General features: G+C 36.8%; 1 protein-coding gene across 1 annotated transcript in view; it reads left to right on the top strand.

Annotated features, from left to right (window-relative positions):
- Positions 1 to 14,204, top strand: part of DCLK2 (doublecortin like kinase 2) — a gene marked incomplete at both ends in the record, with an annotated part of 68,634 nt that overhangs the window by 35,319 nt on the left and 19,111 nt on the right. The window contains 4 exons of the mRNA XM_081333233.1: positions 1,742 to 1,850; positions 4,638 to 4,695; positions 6,518 to 6,637; positions 7,683 to 7,829. Coding sequence (XP_081189359.1) covers positions 1,742 to 1,850; positions 4,638 to 4,695; positions 6,518 to 6,637; positions 7,683 to 7,829 — 434 coding nt within the window. The remainder of the gene's footprint in view (positions 1 to 1,741; positions 1,851 to 4,637; positions 4,696 to 6,517; positions 6,638 to 7,682; positions 7,830 to 14,204) is intronic.

Below are 14,204 nucleotides of genomic sequence, written 5' to 3'. Positions count from 1 at the left end.
GCCTGGGGTCCTGGGCAATAAGAGGAAGGCCCCCAGCCTGGTCCCCAAGCTCCCAGGGTGCCAGGACCCTGTGATCCAGTCCAGCACTGTTTCCAGGGGGCACCTGGCTGCACGTGGGGGAACTCCAGGACTGAGCTTGGGTGGAGTGGGGAGGGGAGTCCTGGCTGTCTCTTGGAAATGGAGGGCTCCCTGCCCTTCCTGTTTGCCGGGGTTGTCAGGGTTGTGGCAGGTGGGATGCTTGTCTCACAAGTGCAGCAGAGCTGGAGGATGAAGTTGGACAGCGAGGGCTATGGAGCAGTGGCCATGGCATGACAGTTACAGCAACAGGCTGGGCTGTTCACCCTGGCTCCACCGTCCATCTTTTCTTGCCCGTGCTTGCCATGGCTGGGATAGGGCAGGTGGCCGGCCGGTGCATTTGGCAGGCTGGATCGCATACTTCCCCCAGTGGTCACAGCACTCGGACCAACCTACACTGTGCAGGTTGCAGGACCCCAGGATTCGCTGGCTGATGGGCCACTGAGGGGCAGTGGGCTGTGGCTTCTTCCGGGCATCGCTGGGTACCGTGTGCTCACCGCCTCCTGTGTGGGCTAGGATGGGCCAGCAGCGTGGCCAGTCCCTTTTCTCCAGGGTGGCCCTGTGGGCCGTATTTGGGCCCATCACGGGCTGGATTTGGCCCATAGGCCATAAGTTTCATATGTCTGCATTAGAAAAATGAGCAAGGCAACTTAATTTGGCCTTATTTAAGAAAATCGTGCTCTAAAAGTAACTGAATTCTCTTTATTGAAGTATACTTTATTGCAATGAAACACTTCCTGTTGTCTTCAAGCTTTCTGTTGGCTCATTTGCAAAAGTCAGACGTTTCTAAGGAGGTACTTCTGGCTTTAGGAAGTGCTGGAGAACACTTCAGCTTCAGGGAGAAGCTTGGTAATATCCTAAAACGCAAAGACAGGTCAGTAAGGGCAATCTCTCTCAATACAAGCTGGAGGGCATAATTCTTAAAGAAGGCTGTGGGTCACAGCCTTCTCTGGCTTTCGTGATGTGGGGATGTCTTCACAGATTTCTCCAGTGGCCCAGGCTTCAGGATTTTAGCAAGTCATGCTGCAGAATACTAAGATAACATTTCTTTAGCAAGAATGGAAGTAACTTTGCTGCAGCTGCTTCACGTCCAGAAGCCTCTTGTGGCCTTTGCAAATGTGAAGGGGCTGTAAATTTTAGCAAAGCAACACAGTCTCTTTCATCTTAGAACATCTTTGATCAAAGAACGTATATATAAGTTTAATGCTGACTGGAAACCCTGTATCAACTTTTTGCGTGAAACAGAAAAGAATTAATTTATGATATATGGATATCATGATTAGAAAAAAATAGAATATAGAAAAAATGAAAGTCATGTTTTCTCTGTAGAGTAAGAGGTTAATTTACATTTAAAACTTACAACTGCTGCAAAAGAAAATCAGAAGTTACTCCTTTATATTTTCATTATTTCCTTTTTTTCACTTTTGGCTTTAACTTTCCCTCCTTCATTTCTTCTCCTTCTTTTAACTATTCTTGTTTTTATATTTCTTGTTTAAAGTCTTAATAAATAAAGAGCCTTACTTAAACTTTTTCTTCCATTTTGGATTCATTTTATTTTGATTTTTTAACAATTTTATAGCAACTGTTTATGTTTGTATTTTAACAATTCTATAGCAATTGTTTATATTTGTATTTTCTGTAACATTTACCTTTTTGTATCTTGAAGGTATAAATGGAAACAAGTACTCTGAGACATCCACCATTCTTGAAAAGTACAAAGTAGGAAAGGTGATTGGTGATGGTAATTTTGCTGTGGTAAAGGAATGCATAGAACGGTGAGTATATATAACATTATTTCATTGCAACTTTAGAATGAACAGTGAGAACATATAGGCAAATTATTGTAATTTTAAGGAGAATTTCAAAGGTTCTTCCTCCTTTCTGGCACATGTTAGAAAACTGGAAATCTGTACTACAAATCTCTTAACTATTGTTGGCATGTGATGATAAATATCAAAAATATTTATCTATTTACCTGGGGGGGGAGCATAGTGCCCATCATGATAATGGATTATATATACTAATTCAGTGACTAGCAGGAAATTTTGAAAAAAATTATTACTAGTCAAACTACAATGTATATTCTTGATATTCTTTGCAGTTTTGTGTTTCTAGCTATTTCACTGTTTTTTGTCCAAGTTCATTGTTAGAAAGATTGGGGAAAATATTTCTTAAATAGAGACACTTGATTGAGATGCTAGGTTATAGAAATTGAATAAGCAAATAAATAATTCATATAAGGGACAAATGGTAAGAACAATGGGAATAGTCAGTGCATCAATAATTTTATTTGCAAAGATAGGCCAACACCATTCTTTTTCCTTTTGTATAGTAAACTATGATAACAAATTCCACAAGACAGTAGTGTAAATTAGAGTTTTTAGTGGAAATTGTAAAGGTAACTTCGTTTAAAAACAAGGTTCAAATCTAGGAAGACCACATTACCACTTGCACAATATCTGCTTAATAACTTTTACATCTATTCCCAATGGAAGGCCAAATGAGTTGCTGAAGATCCAGACATACGAAGACATATAAATGAACCTAGGTATCAGGTTTTTGAAGTACTATGCAAGCAATGGACAATCCTGAAAAGGATTTGTACCTGCACGGCGTAGTATCCTCCCTTCAGTGTGACTGTGGGGTTCCACATCAAACTGTAGACCACATCATAACCAGTTGTAAGCTGAGGGCATATACTGGCCCAATTTCTGGTTTTTTTTTCCCTAATATGAATGATGTGATTCAGTGGTTAGATGGCTTAGACACTGGTATCTGATTATAGAGCTTTTTAACATTTTTAACATTGGTATTTTATTGGTTTTTTTAAAATCTAGGTGAAATGTTAATATATTTTGCAAATCATTGTATGATATGCCTTTACACTAAATAAATTTAAAAACAAAACAAAATGAAAGGTATGAACTTTTATCTTTTGAAATGGTCTGTCCAATTACTGGTAACGACAGAAAAAATAGTTGGAAGCATAGACAGCAACAATTGACTTGGGGCTGACATGGTGTCAGTTGCTTTAATTGGTTATAGTGGGAATCTATTTGTATTTCTTGATAGCACAGCAACTTTTCTGAACTGCTTCTAATTTTTTGGTGAGAATTTTTTTATTAGTTAGAAGGCATCTTTAATTTTGTAGTCATGGCAATTATTTGATTTTTTTTTAATGTAGAGATTCTGAATGGGGGATTAGAGAACTAGCAGGTATCATCTCTGAAACGTGTATGCAGAAGTTTATGGAACCGTGCTATTTGCTCAGATTTCTTCCACTTGTATAAATCTGATACAATCCAGTCTATTTTTTCTTAAGATATTATTGAGTTGTCTTTTTCTCCCTTTCATTCTCAGCTGGCTGCAGTTGTAACTATGACAACCTGGCAGACACAGCTGTGCTTTCATAGCAGTATTATACTTCTACTGAACCAACCACCTTCAAAATATATGCAGTTCTGGTGTTATGCTTGTATAGCAAGATTTGATAGCCTATATGCCTGAATGTAATGTTTATTCTTATTCTTGGTGTTTCTTTTTGTTAATTGGTCACAATAGAAAGGTGTTTTATAGTTCCCTAGATTATTCCAATATTACACAGCAGTAAATGCAGACCATGATTTATTACATTCTTGCTGAAAACAGATGTTTAGTTTCAATTTGTGGCAAAAGTGGCCAATAAATAAAAAATGGGTTTGCTTAACAATGGATTGTTCCACAGTGTTTCCTTAATAACTCTAGCATTTGCTTTAAAACCAAGCATTCACTTAATGAACTCATAACATAGGGTCAGTCATGTGATAACCAGTTTTACAATTTTTACATCTTACTACTTAATTGGTAGGCTCTATTATGGTTGAAAGTCTTGGACTACTTGTAGCCAAAAAAGGGTAACACTGAGTAATATATAAACTAGACGCACCATTTCAATCCATAACATTTGTTCCTTCTGCAATGTTTTATTTTCAAATGAAGTTACCTTTATATTTTCCACTGAAAAATATGGTTAGCAAAACTATCTGGTGAAATCCTAAATAATGCTACATTAAGCACTTCTTAAATTCAATAAAAATTTGAATTATGATTCATTGTATTGTATATATAATTAAGACAACTGCCTTCTCAAAACAGGATTTCTCTGAATTGTCTAAGTTAATAGACACTGGTGAATATTTCTAATATGACTTGTCCTTTAAGAATATGTAGCTGATATAATGAATTTCAAGGAAATATGTCCATCTTATTCTCTGACAGATCTGTAAATATTGTTATAGAACTATAGGGCTGTATGTTTATTAAAACAGAGTGAAAAATATAGAGTACCGGACCATAAATCTGGACACAATGTGAAGTTTTATATCTCAGTAAATTAAATGATAACAGAAAGGCTGGTTTTTGTAGTCAAGGCAACAGCAGGCATGACTTGCTGAGAGAAAGAAGCAAAAGCTGTTCTATCTTCATTTTGTAATCTGTTCCCTTTGAACAAAGATATTTTCACAGTGTGTACTCAAACAAAAGAATTATTTAAGCACTCTTCTCTCCCCTTTTGTTCTTTGTAGATCCACCAGAAAGGAATTTGCCCTGAAGATTATTGACAAAGGAAAATGTTGTGGAAAGGTAAAGAAGAAATACTGAATTCCTGTATCATAATACCAGAATATCAAATTATTTTAAGTATTCACTTATTACTACTGTTGGAAAATATTTTTCTTGGAACAGCATTTACACCTTCTGGGTAAAATGTTCTTCATATAAAGCTATAACGGTGCATGTATATTCACAAAACTATCCTTGGGGAAATTTCATATAGTCCAAGTTGTAAATTATTGAACTGGTTATTGAACAAATAAAAAAATCAGTAATATTAAGCCATTCCCCTAAACCTTTAATTTTATTTTAAAAAAATTAAGGTGGGTATATTTTTTTAAAAAATCCCAGCACCAGAATAACTAGAGACACAGTTGAAAGTATAGAATAAGTTATAAGAGAAGGAAACTTTAAAATAAATGAATATGTAGACTGATCCTTTAACTGTTATAATTGTAGTAATTGTAAAAAGTATCCAGGTTCAGAATATGATGATCAGAATAATATTTGATTATATTTTGTGTGAGTAGGATCCAGGAAGCAACCGGTAGATTAGTGCTTTATTCGATATTTTGTAACAAAATAGGGAAGGGTGCATGCTTCAAATATTATTTTTCTAGAGAGGTTTTTTGATGTCTGTGACTGTCTCCAGTTCTTGTTTTTGTATCAGCCTAGACATTTGTCATAACTTGGAGTTATGATAACTAAGTTTGTGAAGTTCTGTACATGCTTTACTAGAAATTGTAGTGAAATTGTCTTTGGTTTACTGTTCCATAAGGGTTTGATTTAGCTGCAGTGAAAGAGCAATGTGTTCTCTCAATGTCTTACTAGCCGATTCAAAGAAGGATATTCAGCAACTGCTTCTGTAGCTTTAATATATTCTGCCAACAAAACATGTCTCTCCCTTCACTTGTGGCAAAATTACACAGCAAATTATTATCCAAACTCTTCTTCCTTTCAGTGTAATGCAAGGTTACAAAAGAACCCCAGCTATATACAAAAATAATGCACTTATTACATACAACATGTTATATTTTATTTGTTATTTCTTCTGATATACTAATTGTTGTGACTTAAGTTATTTCAATCTGTCCTTTATTCCAACTTTAGTATGAGTTCCACCTTTTCCGCATTAGGCCATTTACTGAGTTCCAACCTTATTGACATTCATATATTGCATTTTTCCCCATTCAGCACATATTTCTTTGGAGCAGACACATGTTTGTTCCAGAAAGACTGTTGATGCTCTCTGATAATGGTTAACAAAGGTGCGAATTGTTAAACCAATGTGTGATGTACCACTTATTCACAGAATATTCACACTTAGCACATGGGTTTCTAGTAACTAAAGTATTAGGGTAATGAAAATCAATCTGAACATAAATCAATTTCTTATCTTTATGATGAATACAAAAATAACATTGGACTTTTCAAATACTGCTGTTGTTCCTTGCTCATAAACTATTCACATATACTTCCCACAGTCTTCTTCACAAATGCATGAAGTGCATGAAAACAGAATGCTTGTACTGTGCTGAGGATCACAATTCTGATATTTAAAATAAACAGCTATGGGGATGCACCTAGTTGGCTACTTGCAATTGAAAACACCAAATATATTACTAATCAGTGATTGGTTTTCATACTAAATTAACTTTAATTAGTATATTTTGGAACTATTATTAGTAAAGGGATTTCCAATTCCAATTTATTGTCTTGTAGATAGATAGTCATATGATCAAGTATCGAGATGAATACTGGAAAGATCACTCTAGGTTGCTGCTTCTCACTTAATTCTTCAGATTATATTAGTTAAAAAAAGATGCTTTCCTCCTCTTCTAACAATATATAGGAACACTTGATTGAAAATGAAGTGTCAATTCTACGCCGAGTAAAACATCCCAATATTATTATGCTAGTAGAGGAAATGGATACTGCAACTGAGCTGTATTTGGTGATGGAATTGGTCAAGGTGAGGTTTTAGGTTTATGTTTACCATTATTGCATAATATGTTGTTGAGCATTTCAGAGATCTGGAAATATTTCTAATTGTTACTGAACAGAAAACTATGTAGTCATATACAAGCATACCATGACTTTTCTGTTTCATATATTGGTAAAAGTAACCATAAACTTAACTTTTTAACTTTTAAAACTATTTTATAGCCAATTCATCTTTGTTACATATATACAGTATTATAATGGGTTGTTGAATCTTCTAGAAATTAAAGGAAATACTAAAGTTCATGTACAGTGTATAGGCCTGTACAGTGTATCGATTAACATAAGTTAAAGTCTTATTATAATACCCTAACTTCCATCATCTTATCCGCCTGCTCAGATAGGGGCATAATCAATTGAACACCACTCCATCAACTCCCAACTATTACTGTAATTAATTAACCATCACTCAGTTACTTTTTAAAGACATCTCCCCCGTCTCCAAGGAAGCATGGATCAAAATCCCATTCTTCACTCTGGAAGCCAGGTGGGGCTTTGCAAATATATATCCAAATCCAAAACAAATCCCAAAAAAATCCCAAAAATCCAAAAATAATAATACCGGTAATTAAAAAAAATTACACACACACACAAACACACACACACACACACACGTGTGTGTGTGTGTGTGTGTGTGTGTGTGTGTGTATTGCTCAAAAAAATAAAGGGAACAGTTAAACAACACAATGTATTGTATTTAATAGTAGGATGTCTTATCTTGTGTTCCCTTTATTTTTTGAGCAGTATATATGTCTACATCATTTCATATTTTATATAGCTTTATTTTTATATATCTTTTTATTTGTCTACATCATTTCATATGGAACTGTTAATACAAATATTACCTTCCTAAGTAAATTCTTAATGTTACTAACTCTTAAATTAAGCTATGTCTTTGATCTAAAAATTAATAATATAAATGGTTTCATTTTTTTTCCTCATTTCCTTTCAACAGTGATGTAACTTACAGTTTTGTTTGTAAATTCTTTGATTTTCATCTGCATTTTTATTTACAGGGAGGAGATCTTTTTGATGCTATTACATCTTCAACAAAATACACAGAGCGTGATGGAAGTGCCATGGTCTACAATCTAGCCAGTGCACTGAAATATCTTCATGGTCTCAGTATTGTCCACAGAGACATCAAACCTGAGAATCTTCTGGTATATTTCTTGTTTTCTGTACATTATTTTAAGAATGCATGCAAGCAGTATTAAGCAGCAATTTCTTTACAGAATTAGGCTGTTAGCATAGCCCAGTCATTCTCACAGAACATCTTACCCCTCGCAGAAAATATTACCCCTGCTATTAGTATTAGAAATCATAATAGAAATTTTACACAGAAGGTGATGCCACCTCAAAAAAATAATAATCATGTTTTAGCAAACTATTGATTTAAAATAACATTAAGTTCTTGTGACTTTAGAAATATTACAAGACAACAATAACTCAGCATATCTGGCATGTTGTTACTGAATATTGCCCATAGGTATAGTATTGAGAACACAAGGACTTTGATAAAAAAAATACAGCATCACTTGTTTTAAGTCACTCTTTACTCAGGTTTTGGACATATATGTCTGGTATTGGCATGGCCATTAAAATTGACTCCCATCTTCATTTTATGCATTAATTTTATGCACAATGAATTTGAGCCAGTTTGGTCTAGTGATTAAGATCCCAAGCTAGAAAGCAGGAAAGTGTGAGTTCAGACTCTGCCTTAGTCATGAAAGCCAGCCCTTCTTCCTTGTGGCAGCCCCTCATATATTGGAACATTTCTATCATGTCACCCCTAGTCCATCTTTTCATTAAACTAGATATACCCAATTCCTGCAACTGTTCTTCATACAGTATGTTTTAGCCTATAGCCTTTTTTGCTCTTCTTTGCACTTTTTCTAGAGTCTCAACATCTTTTTTATATCATGGCAACCAAAACCGGATGCAATATTCCAAGTGTGATCTTACCCAGGCATTATAAAATGTATTAACACTTCACGTGGTCTTGATTCTATCCCTCTGTTAATGCAGTGTAGGACTGCTTTAGTTTTTTTGGCTGCTGCAGCACACTGCTGGCTCATATTTAAGTGATTGTCCACTAGAACTCCAAAATCCTTCTCACAGTTGTTACTATTGAGGCAGATGCCACCTATTCTTTTTTTTTATTGAAAAGTTTTTCAATACATTTTATCTTTAGCAATCCCTCCCCCGCACCCCCCACCCAACCCTTCCCAGCCCTCCCTAACCCTCCCCCCTCCCCTTCCCCCCTCCCCCCTCCCCCCTCCCCGACTTCCCAGAGCTAAATACAAGGTATAAAAGTAAAAGCAAACATAAACAATATGCTAACAACAATAAACTATTAAGTCTATCGCACTCTAGCTCATATAAAATGACTACAAGCAATACTATTATCACATCAAAACTTATGCAAATGCTAAATGAAACTTTTTGGTCCCATATTTGTTCTGGATGTAATCAATCCACTTTTTCCACTCCGTAATATAACATTGTTGCGAATGGTCTTTCAAATAAGCCGATATCTTTGCCATTTCTGCCAGGTCAGAAACTTTTAAAGTCCATTCTTCTATAGTCGGCAGTTCCTCCTTCTTCCAATATTGACCAGATGCCACCTATTCTGTATCTGTACATTTGGTTTTTCTTTCCTGGACTCCCTTGAGTCCAGTTTAGTTTACAGTAAATACAGGAACATGTTCAAGAACTTTTTGATAGCAGTACAAAAGAGGTTTGCCACAGTCTTTGTCCCAGAGGACAAAGCCTAGCTAAGAACTCTGTGTCCAACTATGAACTCTGTGTCCAAAAAATTCTGATCTCTATGTTCCAATTTCTATCTTTCCTTTTTATTTTTATCAATAGATATGCCCAAGTTATGGCTATTATTATCTCTGTTGTTAAAAAAGAAAAGAAAGAAGGTGTAGCCAATAAATATAATTAGCAAAATCTAAGTTAGGCACTTATACTTTGTAGAACTAGAAGATAATTGTTTAGCTCCAGAGCAAAACAAGTTGTTCTATTGTAAGTCAGATTTGGTACTGCACCATTTAATTGAAAAATATACCACATGGTCCTAAAACAGCTTTATATACTACTAGCTCATCATTTCAGAAATATTTTCTTACCTAAGCAAACAAACAGAATGATTGAGAGCAATAAAAGCACTGGATATGGACATTATTTCTAACTTCCTGCCAGCTTGACTGTTTTGACTGACCTCTGGCAGCTGATGGTGGGACTGGTCTACCTAGCCTCTGGAAGGCTAGGAGAAGACTGAGCCTCTAGGCAGCGCACTGAAGCTACCACAAGTACTGCAATTTAATATTTTACCATCAGCAGTTCTTGAAGGTAAGTTGAGTAAGATGGCCTATGAGAAAGGGTTTGTCTGTGTGATGCACGAGCCATTGGGTTCTAGTGCTATACTGGAATTTTTACAGAGATCTTAGAAAATCTTTATTGAATCCCCTCCTCAAATCTTTGGTTAATGTCCTGTTAAATTGTATATTCAGTATCTTTTATTAGATGAATAATATACACTGTGGCTACATTTTTTTTAGCATGGAAACCTTGTGAGTAACTACCTCTAAGAGTAGTCTTGGAAATACATAGCCTTGCTGCACAACCATAAGGAATCTCACATCATCGTAATTATTAGCATTATCATCATTTATAGCTATTATGTATCTTGAATTGGATTGGATTTTGACTAAATACATTTTGATTTAACTGAAATATTAGATCAGAAAAAGGCAGGTCTTTGTTTTTGTATCATTTTAGCCCCTTAATTTTTATTATTATATGTTGTTATAAAGCTCATTTTAGTACAGGATAAACCTTAATACCTTTTATTAGTCTAAATGTAAAATCAAGTTTATCAAGATATTAATTAATATGCTATTTTAATACAATTTATATTCCATTGTATTTTTTTAATTTCTTGGCTACAGTCCCCATCTGTAGTGATCTTGGAGCCCAGGAAAATAAAATCTGTCACTACCTTTATTTCTTCCCCATCTATTTGCCAGGAATTGAGAGGGCCGGATGCCATGATCTTGGTTTTCTTAATGTTAAATTTCAACCCAAGTTTTGCACTCTCCTTCACCCGCAACAAGAGGCTCTTTAGTTCTTCTTCACTTTCTGCCATTAGAGTGGTATCATCTGCATATCTTAGGTTGTTGATATTTCTTCCGGCAATCTTAATTCCAACTTTTGATTCATCTAGCCCTGCCTTTCTCATGATGTGCTCTGCATATAAGTTAAATTGGCAGGGTGACAGTATACAGCCTTGCCGTACTCCTTTCCCAATTTTGAACCAATCAGTGGTTCCGTGTCCAGTTCTCACTGTTGCTTCTTGGCCCACATATAGGTTTCTCAAGAGACAAATAAGATGGTCTGGCACTCCCATCTCTTTAAGAACTTGCCACAGTTTGTTATGATCCACACAATCAAAGGTTTTAGCACAGTCAATGAAGCAGAAGTAGATGTTTTTCTGGAACTCTCTAGCTTTCTCCATGATCCAGCGTATGTTGGCAATTTGATCTCTAGTTCCTCAGCCTCTTCGAAATCCTTCCTGTACTTCTGGTAGTTCTCGATCCACATACTGCTGGAGTCTAGCTTGTAGGATTTTAAGCATAACTTTAGTAGCATGAGAAATGAGTGCAATGGTGCGATAGTTTAAACATTCTTTGGCACTGCCTTTCTTTGGAATTTCTTTGCTCCTGGGAAGGAAAGACATGGCAAATCTAGACAGCACACTAAAAAGCAGAGACATCACCCTGTCAACAAAAGTGCGTATAGTCAAGGCTATGGTCTTCCCAGTTGCAATGTATGGCAGTGAAAGTTGGACCATAAGAAAGGCTGAGCGCCAAAGAATTGAGGCCTTTGAACTATGGTGCTGGAGAAGACTCCTGCAAGTCCCTTGGACTGCAAGGCGATCAAACCGGTCAGTCCTAGAGGAGATCAACCCTGACTGCTCTTTAGAAGGCCAGATCCTGAAGCTAAAACTCAAATACTTTGGCCACCTAATGAGAAGGAAGGACTCACTGGAGAAGAGCCTAATGCTGGGAAAGATTGAGGGCAATAGAAGAAGGGGACGACAGAGAATGAGGTGGCTGGATGGAGTCACTGAAGCAGTAGGCATGAGCTTAAATGGACTCCATAAGATGGTAGAGGACAGGAAGGCCTGGAGGAACATTGTCCATAGGGTCGCGATGGGTCGGACACAACTTCGCAGCTAACAACAATATTCCATTGTGTAGTTTTCATATACACTTACTTTTCATGTAGATTTTAGTGTTAATGAAATTTTTATTGTTCTACGTTATTTTATGCTAGTCAATAACCATGATAAAGATTTTCATTTGATTTGATCTTATTTAATTATTTTTTGTTTTTTGTTTTACATCAGCTAAAAGCAGCTATTTGCTGCCATCTGCTGGATTTATAGAATTGCTACATTTCAGTTATGTGGGAACATGTTTGATCATGGGTCGGTGGGTACAATGGATAATGAAGCAAAAGGATAATTCAAATAATCAGTATTTATTGTGATTTATGATCAATTAATATTTAAAAAACAAACTGAAAAGGATTTGCCTACAAAGTTATCAGTCATTGATCTTTTTCCTTCATTTATATTGGAGAAAGTAATCCATAGTTGTATTAATAGTTAATAATTGATGTACCTTATTCTACTCTAACCCACAAGCATGGAACAGAATTGATATCCAGATTAAGTATTTCTTAGATTTTGGTTTCACCTTCTTTTAATGTGAAAGATGCTCAACTAAAATGAACCCTTCTTTCTGGACAAAAGCTTTCAGATGGGTCCAATACACTGAAATTTTGCTCAGATTTTCAGCAGTATTTTAGCTCAAATCCCTTCTTTCTTAAGGGTAAAAGTTTTGTATCTTTTACGTTTTCTTCAATCTATCTTACTTTTCAAGCCTTGGTTTGTTTTCTCAGTTCTTCCTTTTTTCACCCATCTATCTTGAGTTTTATTTTTCCAGGCTGTTTTTGTTTTGTTTTGTTTTCCAACAGTCCTTCCCCTCCTCTACATGGTGTTTGTTGTCTGTTTGATATGATCACCCATCTCACAGATGAGATTCTGAGGGATAACAACATATTTATAAAATAAATTCAATATAAGTAAAGGGTGATATTTTGTGTAGTTCTTCGTAGCCTTATGAACTCTTGGCCACAGCTTGTGACATCAGAGTGCTCTCATTTTCTTGATCTTTATTTAAGGACCAGAACAAATAATATTAGAGTAAACATCAGAATTCCAATTGAACTATTTTTTTCTAATGTTTCTACCAATATATAAATATCAAGGACACTAACTTTCAAACTGTTAACTGCTGAAATAGGATTTTTAATCTTTGCAACTGTGTCCAAGGACTGAGGAACCTTAAGTATCATATATTATACAATGAGAGAGGGGGATAGATAAGATAGATAGATAGATAGATAGATAGATAGATAGATAGATAGATAGATAGATAGATAGATAGATAGATGATAGATAGATAGATAGATAGATAGATAGATAGATAGATAGATAGATTTTTATTTTATTTTTATTTATTTTATTGCATTTATATACCGCCCTTTCCCTGAGGACTCAGGGCGGTTTACAAGGAGTTAAAAATCAACCATACAAAAGTTAAAACCCAATTTAAAAAAATATTAAATCAACCCTGTACTATTAAAAACCCCAATTAAAATGAATGTCTCCTCAGCCTGGGCCCGAGAGCTCAAAGAGCCAGGTCTTCAGGCCCCGGCGGAATGATCGGAGGTCGGGAGCAGTCCTCAGCTCCACCGGCAGCTGGTTCCAGAGGGCAGGCGCCCCCACTGAGAAGGCCCTATCCCTGGGTGTCACCCGCCGGCAATCTCTTACCGGCGGGACCCTGAGCAGACCCTCCCTGTGGGAGCGCACTGGGCGAAGGGCGTTTGATGCCGGCAGCAGGTGTTCCCTCAAATACCCCGGACCCAGGCCATGTAGGGCTTTATAGGTGATAACCAGCACCTTGAATTTCACCCGGAGGGCAACCGGAAGCCAATGCAGCTCGCGGAGTAGAGGTGTTACATGGGAGTATCGGGAAACCCCCATTACAACTCGCGCGGCCGCATTCTGCACCAGTTGAAGCCTCCGAGTGGTCTTCAAGGGCAGCCCCATGTAGAGAGCGTTACAGTAGTCCAAACGGGAGGTCACAAGCGCATGAGTAACTGCGTAGGGCGTCTCGGTCCAGATAGGGACGCAACTGGCGCACCAGGCGAACCTGTGCAAAAGCCCCCCTGGTCACGGCTCCTATGTGATCTTCAAAATTGAGCCGTGAATCCAGGAGGACGCCCAAGTTGCGAGCCCTATCAACGGGGGGTAACACCTCACCCCCCATCGTTAGAGGTGGAATAACTTGGTTAACCCGAGATGCCGATATGCACAGCCACTCAGTCTTGGCGGGATTGAGACGAAGCCTGTTTCTCCCCATCCAGATAGATAGATAGATAGATAGATAGATAGATAGATA

Source organism: Vipera berus (genome assembly GCF_964194415.1).
Source record: "Vipera berus genome assembly, chromosome: 7".
Taxonomy (NCBI): Eukaryota; Metazoa; Chordata; class Lepidosauria; order Squamata; family Viperidae; genus Vipera; species Vipera berus.
Note: the sequence above shows the minus strand (reverse complement) of the source record. Positions and strands in the feature narration are given on the sequence as shown.